Source organism: Gossypium hirsutum, chromosome D05 (assembly GCF_007990345.1).
Source record: "Gossypium hirsutum isolate 1008001.06 chromosome D05, Gossypium_hirsutum_v2.1, whole genome shotgun sequence".
NCBI classification, from domain to species: Eukaryota; Viridiplantae; Streptophyta; class Magnoliopsida; order Malvales; family Malvaceae; genus Gossypium; species Gossypium hirsutum.
This window is the reverse complement of record NC_053441.1, coordinates 13,321,651-13,346,114: the sequence shown is the minus strand read 5'-3', so window position 1 is coordinate 13,346,114 and position 24,464 is coordinate 13,321,651. Positions and strand designations below refer to the sequence as shown.

Below are 24,464 nucleotides of genomic sequence, written 5' to 3'. Positions count from 1 at the left end.
GAAGAGCCAAGCCAAACAGCACTCAAGGAAAAGATGGCCCCTTGTTTCATATGTTTATAAACACGATGGGCAAGAGCTCTTACATGGGCGAAAATTTGTGCAAATCTTAAGAAAACAATGATTTTAAAAGGCAGTTGTAGTTTCCATTGGATCTTCCCATCTGACTTGTTCACACGCATTTTTCTATTATATTTCCAAACTTCCAACATTCTGCTGTTTTACTCAAAAATAAACAACTTCATAACAAAGAGCCATTCCCATATAAATCAAATCAACAATACCAGCAAATACTCAACTGCTGATATTTACAGTTAAAAGAGTAAAACATAGCTAACCCCCCCCCCCAAATTCTACTTCTAAACAAGCTAACTGCTGACAGTCTAGAATGATTCAGAATCCTACATGTTAATTGGCTAAAACGTATTTTGTACAATAGGAAAGAGAACTCACTCATTTTCTACGCTGATGCTGCAATCAGCTTCAACCAAAAATGACAGATAAACGAGGGCGGTACGACTGCAATTGCTATATGTTCGATAAGAATGATGGGGTAAAAAACAGTGAATAAATATATTCTAGTGAGCAAAACCGGTGAGTTGATTTGTAACTAAATTTTGTTATGCACAGAGGACGAAATCAATGCAAGTTAGTAAATAATACAATGGGGGTTTCTCTCTGTTTCCATTTGCATAGTCACATATCACCTTTCCAGCTCTACTACTCATGCCTGTTCTGTTTTTGACGCAGACTTCAACTTCTCCACTTGTTTCCGAAGATAGGCCTGCCTGAGTTTCTCACGATCAGCTGCTGCTTGCTCTTGCCTTCGCAATTTTAGTTCAGACAATCTCTCCCTTGCTTGATTGACTTCTTCATGAACTTCTCTGTGAACAAACATCAATTAAATCATTTAGGGCCTTCACTTTCAGTTTCACAAGCAATCCAAATACATTATATTTTTTATCTTGACTTTGAACTTCAGATTTTAATATTATTTCCAATCTTAAGGACCTCCAGTAATGTCTTAGATTACCATATTCACACATAAACTTCTCTACATTGTGCACAATCCATGGACTAGTGACTATCATATTCAGATATATCTCACTCCATCAGGCAAATAAATCATAAAAATAAGCAAGTTGAAAACAGGCAGCCAACTAGTGGTTGTAGCAATAAATTCGAAAAGGGACATTAACTCAAATTCGTAGCAAATTTGTAGGTAATTTTCAACAACATTATAAAAAACTATTAAGAGAATTTCACCTCAAATCCATGAACACTCAACAATGTATAATGGGAGGTGAATGAAAGGCTAATGATGAAAATGGATGAAACAGCATGATACTAGGAGATTGTTTCACTATGCCATGTGGCTAAATCTCTTAGACCTCAAATAACCTTGTAACCAAATGCTATAGGCAACTATACAAACTGTGGCACAACAGGAAAAATGCAAACCCCCGTGAATTGTGAACTCCATCGAACATTTAATCTTAAGTTAACGTGAATTAACATAACATTAGCGAGAAGAGAAGTAAAATCCTGACCTTACGAAATGCTTATGCTCATCATTGTCAAGGGTTCCAGCAGTTCTTCCAGGCCCTACGAACTTGGGCATGATGGAAGATTCCGTTAGCCATCCTAGGGATTCGACCACCACCCTCTTCTTTTTTTCTTCCTCCGCCATCTTATTCAATTTCTATACAGTTCAGATATCCACTGTATCTTTCTTTCCAAATTATTTGAAAGCAACAATATGTTCTGCTGCAGATGTTGTCTCCTCTCCTCCTAAAGATCTCGAATCGTCCACCCAATAAAAGTTTCCAGGTCGGGTGGTTCATAATTATAGGAGAACACACCGATACATGAATTGCACGTAGATTAGCCGACTTGTCGCGAGTCCCACTGTCTTGGATTCTTTTCTTTCTGAAGTTCCATTCCCACCCCAAGTCCCTCCAATTGCAGGGTGCATGATCAGTCCTGTTTATCACCTATATTATGAAATGTTATATTACTTATTAATTTTCTGGGGCACTAGTCTTGGTGCTCCATTACCTGCTTATCTCGTACTAGTTCAAAACCAAGAACAACATTATTATTACTAGGAACATTTTATGAGAGGAGCAGCTTTTAATTGTTAGATGGATGTAATATGATCATGCTTATGGTTAATACTTGTTTTCTTGGTGGGTAGGTGAAGTATTTGATGGAAAATTAATATTGTAATAAGTTATAAAGCAACAAAAAGAGCCACTTGGCTTACCAGAAACTACTTTTAAGAGGGTGAAATACTTGACAAAAATGCTATTGAATTGAGTGATTCATAGCAAATGTTCATGCTTGAGATGGGAACGGTTGTGGTTAAGAAATATTAGCCTCTTCATTTATGAGCGATCACATTTGTTTCCTTATATAAAACTAAATGGCTTCCAACCATTCTCAAAAAAGTAAATTGTTTCTGGACTTGCGCAAGTTGCCTTGGGAAATTCCAACCCCACCAAAAAGAATTTTAACATTAAATTATACTTCATCTGAAAGATAAAAACTTAACAATACCAACATTTATAAGAACAAAAATGAGCCCCAAAAAAGAACCCAGGTTCAACTTGTCTGACAACCTAGGCTTCTCGAATGAAACAATATCTGATCAACAAACTAATGGAGATTCACTTACCAAAAATTCCAAAAATCGAACAACCTCTTAACTCTCCTTCATCAAAACATACAAGTTACATAAACAGGTTGGGCCTTGATGCCTTATAGGTTGTCTTCAGCTTCCTGGTAGGTGGCCTCACCTTCTTGACCATCAAGAGGAACTTGATTTTAGAGTTGTGGAACTGCTTGGTGTTGTCCCTCTTGCATAGCTTAGTTGGGATGGTTGCAGTCTTGATAATCCGAATGCAAGGGAACCTGACTCTGTGCCGAGAAGCCATCTCAGTGTACATCTGTTCAACAGCTCCATTCAAAGTAGTGTCACGGTACTCCTTGTACATGTTGTGATAACCGGTACGGCTTTGATAGCGAAGCCAAATACCATAATTCTTTATCTTGGTTGGATTCTTTTCAAAAATCTGCCGAGGATTTCATTTGGGCAAGGGGAATCAGAAAGAAATTGAAGAATGTATCAGAAAGCTGCAGCATCTTGTTTCCAAAGATTACAAACCAATTTCAATTCCAAGATCAGCATTCACATTCAAAACCTTAAATATGTAGTCCCAAAAAGTGAAGTTATTAAATCACTCAGTGCAAAGGACATTCAAAAAACACAAACATGTTATATAAAATGCATTACTACAAAGAGAAGCAAATAGCACAAAAGACCAGAAACTTCATATTCAAGATGCATGAAAATCCTACAAATGTTAACAAAATGGCAAAAAAGACTCTTTAAGATTAGATTTTTCTTTGCCATCTAATTCGCAGTTTTTCACAGGAAATACTAGAGACAAGTTGATCAAAACAAATTTCCATCTTAATAGCACAATCATAAGCTAAATGTGGGGAATCCCACACACAATAGTTTAAGGCACTAACCAACATAAACCCTATTTCTCACAAAAATGTCAGAACATACAAATAAAAGGATCGTCTCATTCAAATTTCAACGTATCATTCCATGATAAATTACTTCATACAGATTGAATGGTGAACCATCAAAAAATAACATTGAGCACATACCTCATTGATGGCAAGGACCTGGCCATTGCTCTTCTTAACCTTCTTCAGCTTCCTCAGGAAGTACCTGATGATATCCAAGGAGAAATGCAACCGTCAAAAACCCTCAAATTTGGAATTAAATCAAAACCCAAAAGCAAAAGACGGCAATCATAATAATCACTAACCAGAACTTGGACTTGGCCCGAACCTCATTGGTGGCCCAAAGCTTCATCCTGTAAATCTTGGGATGCTCATCGCTGTCCGTTGGGAGAGCCCTCCCAACAACTTGATACTGGTGGAACTGCATCCTTAAACAAAAACGTAAATCAAAACTTCCATTTTCGCCTTACATTATTCATTATTCCTGCCTTTGGTTGCTATTAAACTCATCAAAAGAATTGAAAACAAATCTGTTTTACGCCATACTTTAAAAACCAAGCATAACATCAAATAAAGTTCTTTAAAAAACAAAAAAAAGGCCCAAAACGAGGAATAATCGTGAAATTCTGAAGGTAAAACAGGGAAATCAATAGGGATGCAGGGTAGCGAGAAAAGAGAAACGATTTGGCTCTTACCCGGAAAGTGACCATTTGTGAAAAACCCGGCCCTCTCTCTGGATCACCCTTCGCCCTTGACCTCAAAATTAGGGTTTTCTTTCTCACCGCGGCGCCAAGTCAATGGAGGTAATAATATAATACTATTTGTATTTCTTTTGGAGAAATAATAACTACTACCCAACACAATTCACTGAACAACAACAACAAAAAAATAAAAGCAGTAGATTTTAAAAAAATCAAAATGAAAATGTGATTTCTCACAGCTGCTTGCACATCATAAAAGCGCACTGGATGAGGAGAGATACATAATGAATGCCAAAAGTTTCCAGAAAAGGATGTACAAAACCAATTATTACGGATTTGATATTAACGAGTTGATTTAATCCATCACAAAAACCACCACAAAATTGGTTAAAAATTCAAGGAAAATAAGGGAGCCAAAACATACTCGCAAATAGAAATTGAATACAGTGTTTCTATTTTATGTAATTATTGCAAAATAAAATTATTCAATTTATTAATGTATAATTAAAAGAATAACAATAAAAAAAACTTTCATTTGCAATTAAATTATACACCTTAGGGGTTTCAACAGATGAGATAATTTCGAGAAATTGGATGTCAATTTATTTTACATTTGTTCTTTTAACCATTCAAGCCTTTTTTATATTTTTTTATTTTTTTATAAAATTTATTCAAAAATGTCATTAATGTTGTGTGGCACCATGTTGAAAACCAGTTGACGTTAGTTTTTTTTTTATTGTAAAAAAACTGGTAAACCCTAAAAGGGCGAATTTTATTTTTTATGTTTTTTAAGTTAATACTAAATGTATATATTAGTTTTTGTTTTATTAACAAGTTTTGATACAATAATTAATTATATTGTACTCTCATATAAAAAATTATTCTAATATTAAAATTGACATTATTGAAATGAGTAATCATTAACTCCAATAAAATTAATCTTCACTAATTGTTTAACGTGAAAGATACATTGAACCTCATGTGATGACATGATGGTCAAGTGTGTTCACCGCCCTAGGTGTGACCTAGATTCGGGTCGTACTAGTCATGTTGATTATTCGAGTTTTGCCCTGTTATTATAATTAACCAAAAAAAAAACATGAAAGACACATTGGTTATAAAATAATCATTTTGAAGCAATCCTAGATACAGTAAATTTTTTAGGCTAAGTTCAGTATTGCTTCTCAAAAGTGCCTTTAGGAATAAAGGACAATTTTAATCATTACAGATATTTTATATAATATTTATTTTGGGTATGTAATTACTTTTCTATTGAAATTTATTTTAAATATATAATAGTATATGTTTAAATTTTCAGTGGTTATATTTTAATATTTTAAATATAGTTTATATATTCGAATTAAATTTTATAAATAATTAATAATAATTGCTTAAAAAATATTTAAAATTTATATTTTATATATTAAAATATTAACAATAAATTATAATAAATTATTTTTTCATATTCTTACTAAAATTGACATTTTATTTGTTAAAAACACTTTTTAACAACCATACTAAATAATTAAATCTCAAATCAAACTTTCTAAAAATATTTCTCAAAATTAATTTTTCACTACACTTCTTAAAAATACTTTTCAAAAATAATGTTAAAAGCCTTCGAGCCGGCCGCTAACCTCGCTGTTTCCTCATAAAATATTAATTTGCAAATAAATTAGAAATGTGAAGTAAAATTTACCCTAAAAGCATTGGTACATACAAGTTATAGACTCCATTAAATATAGATTTAGAATTGAGTCCAATCCAAGATCAGCCATCTCTTGAAAATCCAAATTATCAATTACAAAAAGCATTGAACTTATTAATATCACAATGAGACTCAAATTCTTTTTATAAGGCTCGATTGTTACTATAACAATAGATTATAACATTTACGAAATCTTTCTTTGACTGTGAGTCTTTAAACAAATGATTTGTTTCGTATCTCAAGACGTAAACATGTAACTCTCTTCATTCTAAATAATTGCATTTTAGAATATCCGTAGATTTTTGTTTTTCAATAATAGCCTTCACTATGAATGAGATACGTACTGATGCAGTGAAAAAATGGCGCAAGGGTCTAGAAAAGAAATAGATATAACAATCAATACAACAGGCCCAAAAAGTCCTAATCCCCAACAAACCATAGTAGCAACCAAACGTTGCTGTCGTTTGTCAAAGAGAAGGCAGAGAGAAGAGGTAATCGAGGAGGAAGAACGAACTTTCATACCAAGCCCTTTGCACGCACGCCTCCACCGGGGGTCCTAACCACCATGGCGCCAACGGAACTTCAACGGAGAAATAAGACTTTCTCTTCACCTTCAGCCACTAGAAAAAAATTTGGTGCATAGACTTTGGGCCTCCCCAAAGCCTTTTGGTGAGACCAGAGTCACAGAACCACCAAGTAATGAAGATCAGGGCCTCATCGTCCAAAGAAATCGAGCCCATCAGAAGGAGGGCAGACACCAAGGAGACCAGTGAACAAAGCCTTATTGAAGTCGGTTCTAGTAAATTTTTTTTTTAAAGTTTGACTAGTGAACTCCAAGCGACGATTGATACAACTGATCAATACTCATTGACAAGTAGAATAAAACACCTTAGATCAAAGTTGATCTGATTGCCAGTGTCAAATATTGGAGAAGAAAATTATTTAGGTTTTGATTCACAAATTTATAACATTCAAAACTGTTTTATGAAGAAAAGAAAAAACTAAATCATAAAAAAGAAGAAGAAAGAAAATTGTCGATTGATGCACGTGATGTAAACAAAGAATACTATAATAGTCGAACGACTTAAATAAGAATTTTTAAAAGTAATTATTTAAAGTTAAATAATTAAAATATAAATTTAATGAAATATTGTTACTTTTATTAGGGAAAAGATTATAAAATGACCGTAGTTAGAACATTTCTCTTTCACACATGTCACGACTTTCATTACGGCTGATTACTTATAAGTTATATCTTTCGGCTGAACTTATTTTCCTTTTATTATGCTTGTACTCTTCCATAACCTTTTTTGTCAATCCCAATGAACTTTCTTAACAACAAAACAACGTTAACGATTCATCCTTTCCTAAAATTTCTATCAACCAATGGAATTTAATTACTATTTCTTAGTTTCTTTGTTGGCAAGCTGCCGACAGTTTGGCAATAAACCTAATAAGGATCCTGGTCTTTTCAAAGCTGATTTAAAAAATCCAGAAAATTGATGCAATATTATTTAAATCATTATGGAACACATACACTGTACCTATCGATATTCAACTTAATCAATTAAATTAGTTGATAAAGCCCAAGCAAAGTTAAAATAATTAAATAAATATGCTTATGTAGCAAATTTGGGTGGAGAAAATTGTAGTCGGAAATAAAATTATTGTTGTTTTCTCATAATAAAAAATATCATCAATGTGAACTAATATTCATTTGATAATTAAGATGTTTATTATTCTAAATATAATATAAGTTTAAATTATGTTAATTGCATTTCTATTAATATTTTATTGTAATTTATAAAAGAAAAAACCATCAATGCATACATCATTCAATACATATACGAAAACAAATTTATTATTAACAATAAATATCATATTCATGCCAACATACAATTAGCTAATTATGGATTGGCAAACAGTTCGCTAATTAAGGACACCTTTTGGAACTTATCCATATTCCATCCCTGCCACTCTCATTGTATATTTATAGCCACGACAACTTATCTCTGCTCACAATAAGTACTGACAATAAAACTGAAATTTTAAAGTTCCATCTTTGTTTATTTATTTGTCGTCTAAAACACATACCCAATAATCACCCAATCAATCAAACCAATTTTCATTTATTGAAAAAAGAGAATAAATTATCCAAACCGTCCATCAATTGTATATACATAAAAGTACCCCACACAAAAGAATCATAGCTACAAACAAAGTGTGACGGTCCCCAACCTTCAAGGACGAGAGAAGCAGCAAAGGACAAATCCCAGACAGCAACCAAGTTTAACGAATAAGAATATGAGTGAACATTGGAGGGCTTTTTGGTCAATTCAGAGTGAGATTGGGATAACGTGGGCACCTCTAAGATAGGAAGACAATGCAGCCATCTTTAGGACAGATAGTCGGGCAATACATGATTTCATCACAGCTGCCGGTCCGGTGCCGCTTGAAATCCAGCACTGTGACGAACATGGCAATGAAAAGCACCAGATGATTCAAGGCATACCTTTGGCCCACGCACTGGTGGGGCCCAACACCGAAAGCCAAGTAATTTCGTTTGAAAATCACCTCTTATTGCCTATCCTTCGAGAATCACTCCGCCTCCGTGAACCCTTGGAAGGATGATTCGTAAACCGAGGGGAACACAATCGTGCCCTTGGGAATTGTGTACGACTCGGTCAACAGGAAATCCTTCATCGCAATGTGCGGTACTAGCGTCGCCGGGGGCCGATATCTTATAACCTCACGCGCCACTGCTTGAGTGTACTTCATTTCCCTCAATTGCTCTGTGCTTATTAAAGTATCTGACTCCGGCGACCAAATCCTTTATACTTCCTCCCGAACTCTCAGAAGAACATCGGGATGAGAGTCAAGGAGGGTCACCGCCTAGAGGAGCAACGAAGTGGAGGCGTCTTGAGCGGCGAAGAGAAAATCAAAGAGGTAACTGCCAATTTCTACGTTGCTAGAGCGAGGTGGTGCCGTTTTGGACTCCGCTATTTCTCTAACAGTTTCTTGCATCCAAAAATCGATTAAACAAGAAGGCTCGTCTCCTTCAGACATCCTCTTTTTACTTTGAGTAGCACAATCACTAAGGGTTTCGACTAATCGCTCAACGGCCAGCTTGGCGTTTCGAAACGCGAAACCAGGGAGATCAAACGGGAGCTTCATTAAACCTGTATTGAATAGATTATAATCGTCTCTGAACTTTTTCCGAGCTTCACGAGACAAATACCTGCCCACGAAAACAGTTTGAGAGGTTTCAAGATTCATGTCGCGAGCTAAAAGGTGGAGAGAAATCGGCTTCCCCAGTGATTCCGAGGAAAGATGCTCCCACGACCTTAAGTGTTGGAGAATGATAATCTGTTGCAATGCAGTATAGGTAGACAAAGCCCTAGGAGTGAAGTTAGGAGCAATTTGACGGCGAAGATCTTTGTGATCCTGTCCAAACATATAAATCATGTTATGTTCACCGAAAAGCTTTTTTACCAAAGGGGTGTCCCACAAGTAAAAAAGCATCGGGTCGGACGTTAGCGAAGATAATGTGGGAAAGCTCGGTGTTTCGGATAAAGACGATGAAGCGACCGATGATATAATTAACAGAAAATCCAAGAGAAGCAGCCAAATCAGCTTGAACTTCCCAGAAGCTTGTTGGTTTTGTGATTAATGAATGGCGTTGCCCAAAAAAGGCAAGATGATATTGGGGCCAGGGACATTTCGCTTTTTACGCAAGTAACGGATTTGCTCTACGAAAAGAAAAAGAAGCAAAAAGGTGACAAAAAATGGAGCGAAAGGCGAAAGAAAGGATAAAAAAGAGACCATTTCGTCTGGGCGTGCAGAGGAAATTGGAGAAGGCAGAAAGAATATAAATAGAGGGAATCGATGGTCAAAACAGAGAAAGGGAGGGGAAGGTGTTGAAATTTCTGTGTCACTGATGTCATCAGTTTCACAATCATTATATCATTTGGATGTATTATTAGTCGTTTGTAATCACATATGACATGTTTAGAATAATAAAATTTTAATCTATACTCATTATTTTACTTTTTTTTAAAAAAACTGAGTCAAGGCTTTTTTTTTTTTTACATATGTAATATAAAAATAACTAAAATGGTGCACCATTCCGATTAATTATGGGTATGGAGTGTTTGGGGTAATACACATGGGCACCACTTTTAAATTTTGACACAAACATTTAACAGTTAAAAAAAGTACTTTTTCAATGGTATAATCTTATTATTGGTAGTATCAAAATATTAATAGATGAGTTAAATATGGATTTGGGTAATAATGCCCGTGATAAAGACTGCACCAATAAATTTAGATAGTGGTGCCCATGAGCAGGGGGCACTAATTGTTATCCTATTGGATTCATGTTTCTTGAATGCAGTGCTAAAACAATAGTAAACGTGGAGCAATGCTTCGAGAAGCTTGTATTGAAGGGAATTTGTTTCTATATGTATATAAAAAGTAGTTTTGTTCTTCAAATTTTCAGTAATATATACAACAATATTAGATGCTATTTGCATGTGGGTCAGTTCAAAAACTTTAACTATGTAGTGTGATTATATTATATATACATCAATCATTAAGAATTTTAATTTCTTAACTTTTAAATAGACACAATGATTCTTCAGAAATGATGGTGATATCAATAAGATGATTATATAAATTTGAATGAGTAGTTACGATGTGAATTTATCTAATTCTTTCTAAATAATAGGATAATAGTTAATGTCACTTTTCTCATAGACACTACTATCTAAATTTATTGCCGCCTTTTTTATGGGCATCATTATGAGAAAAATATTTTGGTTCCGCTTATAAAAAAAGGTTGCACCATTAGAAAAAATATTTTATATTTTTCTTTTAAACTGTCAACTGTTTGTGTTACCGTCTATGCACCACCTTCCATCACCTCTTTCTTGTCATTCATTGAACAATGTAGTGTACAATATTAGATATTTTTATGTTTTTGTATATAAGTAGAAAAGCCCACAATGAACTTTGGTAAACTTATTGCTTCCCAAAATTGCTTTCATCGTTTCGGAATTTAAAATTATTTCGCCTATGTGATCAAACCGCCAACAGGTTGGCAATAAGGATTCTGATATTTGCAAAGTTGATTTGCAAAATCCAGGTACAGACAAAACTCTTAATTAATTTTTGATTTAATATTTAAACTAGTACATATCCTTCTGCAGCTGCATTGCTTCTTTGGGTGGAGAAAACTATAGTGGAAATAAAGATATTCTTGTTTTCTCTTCAACAACAATGCGCATCAATATATAAATCATTCCAATTTTAAATTGGATTTATACATCAACCAATCAATATCATATTCATGCCAACTCAACCAATGAATTCAGCCATACGTTTAGCTAATTAATTATTTATAGTAAGATTGGAGGGGCAGATGGCAAAAACAAAACCATGTTTTCTTTTATTATTTCTAAGATTTGCCACCATATTTTAATTTCACTAATAAGAAATTTTATCTAAATAAAAATTTGATTCTATTTAAAAAATTTATTAAATGAATCTATATAATAATAATAATAAATTTTATATTAAACTACTTATATTTGTTAGATAAAAAAATTTTGTTTAAATTATTATGTTTCCTTCTCTAAAAGATATATTACTTTGTTTGAAAAGTAAAAAAGAAAAAAAGTAACTCCATATTAATATATAAGATTTTATAAATAATTCATCTAATGTATTATAATTGTATTGATTATATATTATTTATGAAGTCAATTTATTGACTAATAAAAAAGGAACAATTTGAATAGTGAAGAGTTTAATTTACATTTTCTCAGTTTTGTACAAATAATTAATTTAATAATGATTAAACTATTTTTATTAGTATTTGAATGATTAAAATAATTAATTATATCAATTAGTTATTATTTTAAATAATGTTGCTTTATGAAGTAATTGAATATAAATGTAATTATGTCAATTGTATTAACTAATAATATTAATTAGTTTAATTAAGTTATTGAATATAATTATTAATTTTAATACTTATTTTAGTATAAATGTAATTGAAATATATTTGGTTGCATCTAATTTTATAATAAACGAAGGAAATTTCAAAGTGAAAAGGTAATTATAGAAAAAGCAAAAAGCTACAAATAGAGAGGGGAGCAAGTCAAATTGAGCAATAAATAGTGTGAAAATTGTCCTTTTCCCTTCCTACGATGGCACTTGTGTCTGTCTTGTTGAAAAGTCCCAACAGGAAACTGGCCATCAACCAAACTGAGAAACAGCTTCGAGATGTTAGTGTCATAAGTCATTGCTAACATCACCAATTACTTGCAGTTTTGTTGAAGTGTTTTTTTTTAAATTATTTTTTAGGAATTTAATTTATCATCAAGTAGAATTACTGTGCATAGTGGTAAAGATAGATTTTAAATTCGATTTAGTTGATGGGTTTATTATTATAGATTGGGAAGGGAATGCAAGTAATGAAGATGTGAGGCTGAGAGGCAGTGAATAGTACATTGGGTTCCCCGCCATTATCACACAGACACTGCCATTTTAAGTCGCTAATCTATTTTTACAAACATTATTTAGTTTTGGTTCAGCTCTAAATTACCAAGTAAGAGATGTTTCAAGATTTGAGTTGATAATATTTCAGACAATAGTCAATTTTTGTCATTCTTTAATTGTCCCAAGTGACCACGAAACCATCAAACTATTCTCATTCAAAACAATCTTTCTAGACTAGTCATATTTGTTTTTCTTGGACGTAGGTGGCCAGCACAGTTTGGCTTTCGGCTAACATGCTAATTTGCCAAATGCTAATCTCCATATACTAATTTGGACCTCCAATTAGGCTGTTTGACCTTCTTTTCTTCGGTTGCTTATCACTTTTTTCTTTGACCCAACATCTTCATTGCATCATCAATGAGGCAAATTATCTTTCACATGGTTGGAAGCATCCTTTAGGGCAGAGGCGATTCGCCCCGGGGGGCAATGGGACCCGGCCCCCTAAAATGAAATTTTGTCATTTAGGTCCTTTAGTTTTTTTTTTTAAATTTTAAATTAATAAAGATTAAATTATATTTTGACTTTTTTAAAATTATAAAAATTAAATTTAATCCTTTAAAAATTATAAAGATATAGACAATATAAAAAGTTAAAATTTTATTCGCCATAAAAAATTGTTCTACCTTTGCCCCTACTTTAAGATTAAATTTTATATATCTCACCCGTTTTCACTCTATTTATTGGTAAGCACAAAATTAAAAGTTTTGTTTTGGGTGGAGATGAAATATTTTTTTTTAAAACGCCATATCTTATAATTTTATATTAAAATGTTTGGTTAATATGCAATTTGGTGACTATATTTTCAGCGGAAATTGAAAATCATGATTAATATTTTATCATTGTTCTTATAAATTAAAGATAAATTTATCATTATACTCTATTTTGATTTTTTTTACCTTTATTTGATTTTAAAGTTAAAATTTAATTTGAATTTTGCCAAGTTTAATTTTAAATAATTTGAAGACCAAATTTAGTAAATCATTTTTTATATTTTACTTTAATATTTATCAATAATAATTTAATTAATATAATATTAAAATAAATAAAAATGGTTATTTTATAAAATAAACTTGTTTTTCTTATTATTTCAAGTTTTCGATTCATTAAATACAACTTCTAAGTTAATTTATTAATTTTTAATATTTATAAGTTAAATCATTATTAACTATTAAAATAAAATATTTTTTTATTAATTCAAGTTTTCAAATTATCAAATTTAACGTTGAGCTGTAAAATTTAATTAAAAAAATCAAAATTGATTGCAAATTTCAAAAATAAAATAAAAGGTTAGTAATAGAATTAAATCGCATAAAAGTTAAATATTAATTTTGCTCATATTATTAAAATATAATGGCACATATCAATGAAAACAAATTATAATGATAAATTTATATTTTAACCCTAAAATATTTTAAATTGAATTATTATTTTTTAAATTTAATATTAAATTAAATTAAATTATTCGGAAAAAATTAGTTTAATTTAAATTCTTAAAATATTTAAAGGGTATATTGTATCATTTAATAAAGGATGCCAAGTCTCCTACGCTTTTAGATACGTGCCGTTTATTAGAAAATATCATCAGTGTTTCATGGCAGTGGTGATTGTGATATTAAAACAATAAACATGTAATAAAAAAATTACTTCTTATTAAATTTATGAAAAAGTAGGATGATTAAATATTACAAAATTTTAAAATAATAATTAAATTACTCTTTATTAATCTTTAGTATATATAAAATTACGGTTTAGAAAAATTTTTGAACTAACAAAAATATTCTTCATTTTTCATCATATTATTAAATTGATATTTAAAAATATTTATAATATTTAATTAAAAATGTTAACTTAAAATAGAAGTTGTGATAATTACACATTTAAAAATAATTATAATTAAATTTATAATTTTTATTTAAAACTTTCTTTTATGAAAATAATTTTTTGCTAATTTCATAATAGAATTATTACTTGTATAGAATTATAAGTATAAAATATAGAAAAACTTGTGATGATTAAATTATAATTATAATTATAATTATTAATTAAAAATAGTTATACTTTAATTTTGACCCTATTATAATTATTATTTTATTTTTAAAAAAATATTATGCCAATATTATTTATGTAAAAATAGATTTATTAATTGAATAAAGCTATAAGTATCTTGATTATCATTTAATTAATATTAGAGTTGTATATCAATTAAAATTTAATTTTAGCTTTATAAGTAACACTCAATGGTTAGGTATATGCAACCACGTAGAGCATTTAAGAAAAATTACAGTAAGAAACGAATATTGTTAGCGATTAATGATAATAAGATAGAATTATAGAAAAAAGAATAAAGCATTCAAGCAGTGCTAATGTTTCTTTGAAGAGTCAATATCGAATTATGTTCGAATAATAATGACACCAAAATGAGATAAAATTTTATTTTAATTGATGATGAGGTAATATAATATCATGATATTACTTTTTTAAAAATTGTAAGTTGTTTATTCTACACAAAGCAAGTAATCTTAAATCTATTCTTTTCTTTATCTATTATTTGCTTGATGAAAATAAAATATTTGTTTTGAAAAGAAATTCAAAATTTTACAACTATTTTTTAGTCGTCGTTGATTTTGTGTATATATTTTTGTATTTACTTTCTCATATATTTTCAATTTTGTATATTATTTTGATTATTTTATACATTAATTCAATTTTTGTTTTTATTATTTTTAATACGTTGTTTTAGTCTCTCCATTATTTTTCAAAAGAAATTGACATTTAGTACAATTTAATCAACATAAATGTATTTTTAAATTTAAAAAAATATATTATTCTATAAATTAAAAATGTATAAAATAATGTGTAACACATGTGACATTAAAGGCTAATACTTATAAACAAGCAAACCCTATTTGTCATGAGAGTTTAAAAATTAAAAGGTTGAAAGTGGCACCACCAGTTCATAGAATCTATTTTTTTTATATGAGTATATTACATTTAAAATCACTAAATTATTAATAAGTTTATATTTTGGTCAATTTATAAAGTGGTCATTGAATTATTCAAAAATTTCATTTAAGTCATTGAACTATTCAAAAGTTTTTATTTAAGTCACTTGGTTGTTAAATTTTCCTTTTATAAAGTTCGGCTAATGAACTTTAAGCAACAATTCGATGGTTAATATGGTGGATGAATACCCATCAACGAGTAGAAGGACATACCTAAGATCCAAATTAATCTGACAGTCAGTGTGAGAGATTGGAGAAGAAACCTGTTTGGCTTTTAGTTTGCAAAATCGTGAGATGGAAAAAAAATTAAATATAGAATATAGGAGAAAAAAAGAGAGTTTTTGATTGATGTAGGCCATACAAATGAAGAATGTCATATAATAATGATTTTAACAAAATCTTTCAAATAATTCAATGGCTACTGTATAACATTTTAAAATTAAATGATCAAAACGTAAATCTACTAATAATTGAATGTGTGTTTTACATCGACTTGGGACGGAGAATTCTGTTGACACAAAATTTTAGACTACTGGAGAAAGAAAAGAAAAAGGAAAATCGTTCCAGGAATATAACAAATTGTAACGTTGATCGTGTTTTAATTTAGGGCCTTCTTTTTTGAATATTCATTGGGGCCTCTTAAATGTTTAAAAGTGGGATATAGTCCCCTAACCTTGATCATGTTTTAAATTAGGGCCAACTCTTAAACGTTATTAACTTCTTTTAATAATATTAATTGATAACTCAAATCAATGGGATCATTTTGATTTCAAAACACAACTAAAATCAAACATATTTTAAATTTCAAATTCAATCTTTCTAGAAGGTTTTAATTAATAAATGGATCGTCACATCCCGGTCCTGGGAATAGTTGACCTATAAAGACCTAACGCCTTACATTTATAACCATTCATCTTTCTCGCGATATAATTTAGCCATATCTCCTTTTCTCTTTTTGTTTTTTTAGAAATAATTTAACACCGTTACCATAAAGTGAAGTAAATAAAAGAAAAAACACTTTTTAACCATTTTAAATGTTAATTTATGTATATATTGGAAAAAAAATTTATTTGAGAATCTAAGTTGATATTTTAAAATTTATCGATTTACTTTATTTTTTGAGAGAAGTGAAAATGCGACTTATAAAAGGCGTTTTTATTTAATTATTTTTTTGCGGTTAGAAATTAAAATTTTGTATAAATCTTTTTCAGCATTAAAACATTAATTAACCCCATTTTAAACTTGTAAAGTATAAATTTATGATATAATAATAACTTTAATTCCTCATTTCTTTTAATTTGGGGGTTATCGCTTGACCTGATCATGGCCAGATCAGAGTAATACAAAATGTTAAGCCCGTTTTCTAAGCGTAGGTATGGCTCAATCCTAAAAATGGGCTTAAAATTTTGTTCAAGTCTAGCCTAAATAAAAAATGTTGAGCTTGATTTGACCCGCCCGTTTTATGTTTTTTATATATATAAAAACAAATTTAAAAAAATAATACATTAAATACACTAAAAACATTAAAATGAATGTTTCTGAACAAATAGAATATACATTAAAAAAATATTTATACTTAAATAACACTAGGATAATTATAATACAATAAAAAAACTACCTTTAAAATAGTAATAATATAATAGCAAAATGGCAGTAAAATATCAAAATGGCAGCAAACCATGGCAAAATAGTAGCAAACAAGAATGAAAAAAATATTTAGGCAATTTTAGATTGGGCCTAGGAAAAAACTTACTCTAGGCTTGATTCTTTTAAAAGACGAGTATTATTTTTTGTCCAAGCCTATTTTTATACTTATATTTTTACTTAAATTCATACACTTTTCAAGCAGACCTTCGGATCTGGACAAATGACCTAACCCATGATAAGTATAATTATAATATAGGTTTTGCAATGAAATATCTAGTTATATATCTGCTAAAATTAATATATTAGCCAATGTTATTCCATGTCACTTGTCATTTTGTTTTAGTAAAATAAATACAAATTCAAATGAAGAAGATAAATTTTGAATTTTTATGTTGCAGTCTAAATTTCATGTCCATCTAAATGATATCAACTCAAATCATAGTAGTTAATATCATTTAAGTCAAATCGTAACTTTTGATTAAAATTTGAGGGCAGTTCATTCTGATTTATATTGATTAATATAAAATTTTGATATTTTAAATTAAATTATTAATTTTTTATAATTGAGAGTGAGGATAAGATAGTGGGATGTAACTTAAATTCTCATTCTTGTAACCTAATTTATTAAAAAACTAAAAAATAAATATGAAAAATATTTGAAAATAATAATAAATCCAAAAATAGTACTCGGCAACACATTTCTGTCGGTAGCGAAAACGATATGGGCACGAGTATAACATGGATTACTTATGCATAAAATACTTTTATCGTGTTAAAAAAGCTAATTTTAAAGTCAGAATTATTGGCATTTTTGCCTAAAATGCCAAATTATATTCCAAGGATACTGATGCAAACTAAAGAAGATAGTGATCAAATGACACCATTATTATTATCATTATTATGCAAACACATAACTCTATTATTGGAGTAAGCTGTCTTAAATTATTGCAATGGTTTTATGAATTTTGTATGCAGGATTGTCCTTTGTAATTATAGTAATTATTGTGACCAACTAATATTTTAAGGACCTTTTCGAACTTGTCCATTCATGTGAATCTCAACTTACAATGAGAAATGAACATTACAACTTTAAAATACAATTTTTTGTTTATTTGATAAAACACCAACCAATTTTCATTTATTAAATTAAGGGAAAAAAAAAAGAAATTATCCAAACCCTCCATCAATGTGTATGTACATAAAAATACCTCACATCAAAGAATCATAGCCACAAACAAGGTTTGACGGTCCCAGCCTTGAAGGACGTGAGAAGCAGCAAAGGACAAAAATCACAGAGAGCTACCAAGTTCACCGGAAAAGAAGGCGAGAGAACTTTGGAGGGCTTTTTGGTCAATTAAGAGAGAGATTGGGATAACGCGAGCACCTCCGAGATAAGGAGACGCGGCAGCCGTCTTTGGGACAGATGGTCGGGCAATACATGATTTCATCACAGCCCTCGGTTCGGTGTCGCTTGAAATCGAGCACCGTGACGAACATTGCAATGAAAAGCACCAGATGATTTAAGGCGTACCTTTGGCCCACGCACTGGTGGGGCCCAGCACCGAAAGCAAGGTAGTTTCGTTTGAAAATCACCTCCTCTTGCCTATCCTCCAAGAATCGCTCTGGTTCGAACCGGTCCGCCTCTGTGAACCCTTGGAAGGATGATTCGTAAACCGAGGGGAACACGATCGTGCCCTTGGGAATCGTGTACGACTCGGTCAACGGGAAATCCTTCATCGCAATGTGCGGTACTAGCGTCGCCGGGGGCCGATATCTTATAACCTCACGCGCCACTGCTTGAGTGTACTTCATTTCCCTCAGTTGCTCTGCGCTTATTAAAGTATCGGACTCCGACGACCAAATCCTTGATACTTCCTCCCGAACTCTCCGGAGAACATCGGGATGAGAGTCGAGGAGGGTCACCGCCCAGAGGAGCGATGAAGTGGAGGCGTCTTGAGCGGCGAAGAGAAAATCAAAGAGGTAACTGCCGATTTCTACGTTGCTAGAGTGAGGTGGCGCCATTTTGGACTCCGCTATTTCTCTAACAGTTTCTTGCATCCAAAAATCAATTAAACAAGAAGGCTCATCTCCTTCAGACATCCTCTTTTTACTTTGAGTAGCACAATCACCAAGGGTTTCGACTAATCGCTCAACGGCCAGCCTGGCATTTCGAAACGCAAAACCGGGGAGATCAAACGGGAGCTTCATTAAACCTGTATTGAATAGATTATAATCGTCTCTGAACTTGTCCCGAGCTTCATGAGACAAATACCTGCCCACGAAAACAGTTTGAGAGGTTTCGAGATTCATGTCGCGAGCTAAAAGGCGGAGAGAAATTGGCTTTCCCGGCGATTCCGAGGAAAGACGCTCCCATGACTTTAAGTGTTGGAGAATGATAATCTGTTGCAATGCAGTATAGGTAGAGAGAGCCCTAGGAGTGAAGTTAGGAGCAATTTGACGACGAAGATCTTTGTGATCCTGTCCGAACATATAAATCATGTTATGTTCACCGAAAAGCTTTTTACCGAAAGGGTGTCCCACAAGTAAAAAAGCATCGGGTCGGACGTTGGCGAAGATATAGTGGGAAAGTTCGGTGCTTCGGATAAAGACAATGAAGCAACCAATGATATAATTAACAGAAAATCCAAGAGAAGTAGCCAAATCAGCTTGAACTTCCCAGAACCTTGTGGGTTTTGTGACTAATGAAATGGCGTTGCCCAAGAAAGGCAAGACGATGTTGGGGCCAGGGACATTTCGCTTTTTGCACAAGTAAGAGATCTGTTCCAGGAAAAGGATAAGAAACAAAAAGGTGACAAAAAATGGAGCAAGAGGGAAAAGAAAAGAGAAACAAGCGACCATTTTCTTCTGGGTGTGCAGAGGAAATTGGGAATGGCAGAAAGAATTTAAATAGAGGGAATGGATGGTCAAAGCAGGGGGGAAGGTGTTGAGATTTCAATGTCAAAATTTGTCATCTCTTTTTTTTTTTGGCTATTTTACCTAAATAGCCCAAAAAAATATTTGTATTTACAAAAATATTATATCATCATCTAATGACGAAAGAGTTTGGCAAGCATTGGAAGGATTGAGGTCAGCAGAGTCCTTTTCGAAATAAATAGCTGGAAATCAAGTCGATCTCCGCCTTGACTTTTCAACTTGTACAGTGCAATGAAAAACCTGATACAACTCCATCCCTTCTTAAATTGTTCTAGAGTACAAAGAATTCCACAAGTCCACGCAATATAAAATTATTTTAATATTATCAAATGAAAACTTTGACCTGCGTTATCGAGTTTAAATAATAATTTTTAAAATATATAATTTTTTTTTAAAAATCTCTTCATATATTCTAATTATATTTGTTATTTTTTTATAAATAGTGTAGGTCTAAAAAGAATCTTTTGAATCGATTAAATTATTGTTTTTAATATGTTACTATTCTATTATATGAAATATTACAAGGTGTTTTTCGTGGTAGACGCTGCAATTTTCGAATATATATATATATGTTGCAAGCCAAAATTATCATGGTTAAAATTGCTTTAATCGTTTCGGAATTTAAAATTATTTTTGCGTTTCTTTGTTACGCCAATGTGATCAAACCGCCAACAGGTTGGCAATAAGGATTCTGGTCTTTTCACAGTTGATTTGCAAAATCCAGGTACAGACAAAACTCTTAATTAATTTTTGATTTAATCTTTAAACTAGTACATATCCTTCTACAGCTGCATTGCTTCTTTGGGTGGAGAAAACTATAGTGGAAATAAAGATATTCTTGTTTTCTCTTCAACAACAATGCGCATCAATATATAAATCATTCCAATTTTAAATTGGATTTATACATCAACCAATCAATATCATACTCATGCCAACTCAACCAATGAATTCAGCCATACGTTTAGCTAATTAATTATTTATAGTAAGATTGGAGGGGCAGATGGCAAAAACAAAACCATGTTTTCTTTTATTATTTCTAAGATTTGCCACCATATTTTTAATTTCACTAATAAGAAATTTTATCTAAATAAAAATTTTGATTCTATTTTAAAAAATTTATTAAATGAATCTATATAATAATAATAATAAATTTTATATTAAACTACTTTATATTTGTTAGATAAAAAAATTTTGTTTAAATTATTATGTTTCCTTCTCTAAAAGATATATTACTTTGTTTGAAAAGTAAAAAAGAAAAAAAGTAACTCCATATTTAATATATAAGATTTTATAAATAATTCATCTAATGTATTATAATTGTATTGATTATATATTATTTATGAAGTCAATTTATTGACTAATAAAAAAGGAACAATTTGAATAGTGAAGAGTTTAATTTACATTTTCTCAGTTTTGTACAAATAATTAATTTAATAATGATTAAACTATTTTTATTAGTATTGTATTTGAATGATTAAAATAATTTAATTATATCAATTAGTTATTATTTTAAATAATGTTGCTTTATGAAGTAATTGAATATAAATGTAATTATGTCAATTGTATTAACTAATAATATTAATTATTTTAATTAAGTTATTGAATATAATTATTAATTTTAATACTTATATTAATATAAATGTAATTGAAATATATTTGGTTGCATCTAATTTTATAATAAACGAAGGAAATTTCAAAGTGAAAAAGTAATTATAGAAAAAGCAAAAAGCTATAAATAGCGAGGAGAGCAAGTCAAATTGAGCACTACATAGTGTGAAAAGTGTCCTTTTCCCTTCCTTCCATGGCACTTGTGTCTGTCTTGTCGAAAAGTCCCAACAGGAAACTGGCCATCAACCAAACTGAGAAACAGCTTAGAGTCATTGCTAACATCACCAATTACTTGCAATTTTGTTGAAGTGCTTTTTTAAAATTATTTTTTAGGAATTTAATTTATCTTCAAGTAGAATTACTATACATAGTGGTAAAGATAGATTTTAAGTTCGATTTAGTTGATGGGTTTATTATTATAGATTGGGAAGGGAATGCAAGTAATGAAGATGTGAGGCTGAGAGGCAGTGAATAGTACATTGGGTTCCCCGCCATTATAAAAACTTAAAATTTCATTCGCCCATTAAGAATATATGTTTTATGTTATTGACTATTTCTTAAAATAAAAAAAATATGGAAAGGGAGATATGACCAAATTATACTGTAACAAAGATGAGGACTTGTATAAATTATTTAAGGCATTATGTCATTTATGAGGTGAGGTCAACTATCCCCAGGATCTGGATGTGACGAAAAAAGTAAAAAAAGTTATTTTTTTTGGTCTTGGTTTGGGAATGTCCTGCACCATCTTTTTAATTTTTTTTTACTATTTTCATATACTGATAGTTTCATCTAATACGAAAAAAGTAAAATTTTTTTTTAAAAAAAAGGTGTTGCCGGCCATTGCTAGACCACCACCAAAAAAAGAATTTTTTTATTTTTTCTCGTATTCTGATACTGGCCATTGACAGACCAAAATTTGAATTTTTTTCGTGTACAAGGGTGCCGGCCATTGACAGTTCAACACCCAAATTTTTTTCCTTTTTGTATATCAGTATTATAAAATCTTAAAAAAATATACTGGTTCCGGCCATTGAGAGGCCAAAACAAAAAAAAATTATTTTTTTTAAGTTTGACACAATTATTAGGCAATCATGGGTTTAAAATACGAGTTGGTCCCGGCCATTTGCAAGTCACAACCCGATTTTACTGTTTATTTCAGGTTCTTTTCGTTATTGTTTTTAAACTTGAATTATTTTTTGTAAATAAAATATTTTTTTGAACTATTTGGGTAAAATAACCTCTTTTTTTCTTTTGACCCCAGCACCCACGAAAGTTGTGCGCTGTCGATGGCAGACTAATCTTCTTCTTTGACTCGTGCATTTTGCAGTTGGCAGACTAAACAGTGTGTTAATGGTATTGGCGAATGGCGAATGTAAGATTAAAACAAATTCGATTAAAAAAGTAATAATAAAACAATAAAATACATTTTACTTACTTTAAGAAAAAAGTGAGACAATTAAAAAGAAAATAATTAAACTATTCTTTACTAATGTTTATAAACAAGGAAATCCTATTTATGAAGCAAAAGATTGAAAGTGGCACCTCCGGTTTGTAATATCTATTTTCCTTTTATATTAACTTTGGATGGAGAATTAAGATTTACTGAAAATTTTAGAACACAAATTCTAACATTGGTCGTGTTTTAATCTAGTGTGAATATTGTTTAGGGCCTCTCAAATGTTTAAATGTGGGATATAATTCCTTTTTTCTTTAATATTTTTTTAATAAGAGAAAATTGATTTCTTTATGATTACATTATAAGCTTTATTAATATCTTTTAATAATATTTATTGATAACTTAAAAAAACTGGTTGTTTTACCTATATAGTCTAAAAAAATATTATATTTATAAAAATAACTTAGGTTTAAAAATAATCACAAAAATAACTTGAAATGAACAGTAAAATGGAGTTGTGGCCTATCAATGGTCGGAACCAACTCGTATTTTAGACTCATGATTGCCTAATAATTATGTCAGAGTTAAAAAAATGATTTTTTTTGTTCTGATATGTCAATGGCCGGAACCAGTGTATTTTTTTTAAATTGTATAATACTGATATACAAAAAAGAAAAAAAATTGGGTGCTGCCCTGTCAATGGCAGGCACCCCTGTACATGAAATTTTTTTTTTTCGAGTTTTGATTTGTCAATGGCTGGCACCAGAACACGAAAAAAGTAATAAAAAAATTGTGTTGGCCTGCCAATGACCGGCACCAACTTTTTTTGGGAATTTTTTTTTCATTTTTTTCGTGTTGATAGCAGGTATCAGTATACGAAAAAAGTAGAATTTTGTTTTTTGGTGGTGGACTGCCATTGCCAATGGCCGGCACCACCTTTTTTGTGGGAAAAAGATTTTTTTTACTGTTTTCGTATATTGATACTTGCTATTAACACGAAAAAAGTGAAAAAAAATTTCTTGAAAAAAGGTGGTGTCGGCTATTGGCAGGCCACCACCAAATTTTTTTTTTACTTTTTTCGTATACTGATACCAGCTATTAACACGAAAAAAGTAAAAAAAAAACTAAATTTTTTTCCCCCAAAAAAGGTGGTGTCGGCCATTGGCAGGCCACCACCAAAATTTTTTTACTTTTTTCGTATACTGATATCTGCTATTTACACGAAAAAAGTGAAAAAAAAAGTTTCCCCAAAAATGGTGGTGCCGGCCATTGGCAGGCCACCGAAAAAAATTAATTTTTCGTGTTTTAGTGCCGGTTATTGACAGACCAAAACTAGAAAAAAAAATTCCGTGTACAGGGGTGCCGGC

At 31.0% G+C, this 24,464-nt stretch overlaps 3 protein-coding genes and 1 pseudogene across 4 annotated transcripts; all 4 read right to left on the bottom strand.

Annotated features, from left to right (window-relative positions):
- Positions 1-596: 596 nt before the first annotated feature.
- On the bottom strand, positions 597-2,472 carry LOC107905875 (uncharacterized protein At4g18257). The gene is made up of 2 exons (XM_016832655.2): positions 1,548-2,472; positions 597-881 (listed from the first exon to the last, which is right to left on the bottom strand). The coding sequence occupies exons 1-2, from the start codon at positions 1,685-1,687 to the stop codon at positions 722-724; spliced, it is 300 nt and encodes a 99-aa protein (XP_016688144.1). The 5' UTR covers positions 1,688-2,472; the 3' UTR covers positions 597-721.
- A 35-nt stretch (positions 2,473-2,507) lies between these two features.
- On the bottom strand, positions 2,508-4,853 carry LOC107905874 (60S ribosomal protein L18a). 2 transcript variants are annotated; one of them, XM_016832653.2, is made up of 4 exons: positions 4,233-4,853; positions 3,843-3,958; positions 3,679-3,742; positions 2,508-3,071 (listed from the first exon to the last, which is right to left on the bottom strand). In XM_016832653.2, the coding sequence occupies exons 1-4, from the start codon at positions 4,245-4,247 to the stop codon at positions 2,730-2,732; spliced, it is 537 nt and encodes a 178-aa protein (XP_016688142.1). In that variant the 5' UTR covers positions 4,248-4,853; the 3' UTR covers positions 2,508-2,729. The 2 variants fall into 2 exon arrangements, with proteins under 2 accessions (XP_016688142.1, XP_016688143.1); XM_016832654.2 differs by having other exon boundaries at positions 3,843-3,965; positions 4,233-4,370.
- Positions 4,854-8,044: 3,191 nt separating this feature from the next.
- On the bottom strand, positions 8,045-9,993 carry LOC107905876 (cytochrome P450 710A1-like; annotated as a pseudogene).
- An 8,176-nt stretch (positions 9,994-18,169) lies between these two features.
- On the bottom strand, positions 18,170-20,301 carry LOC107905877 (cytochrome P450 710A1). Its single transcript, XM_016832656.2, has one exon. It carries the CDS (start codon positions 20,013-20,015, stop codon positions 18,507-18,509), a length of 1,509 nt encoding a protein of 502 aa, XP_016688145.1. The 5' UTR covers positions 20,016-20,301; the 3' UTR covers positions 18,170-18,506.
- Between the last annotated feature and the right edge of the window lie 4,163 nt (positions 20,302-24,464).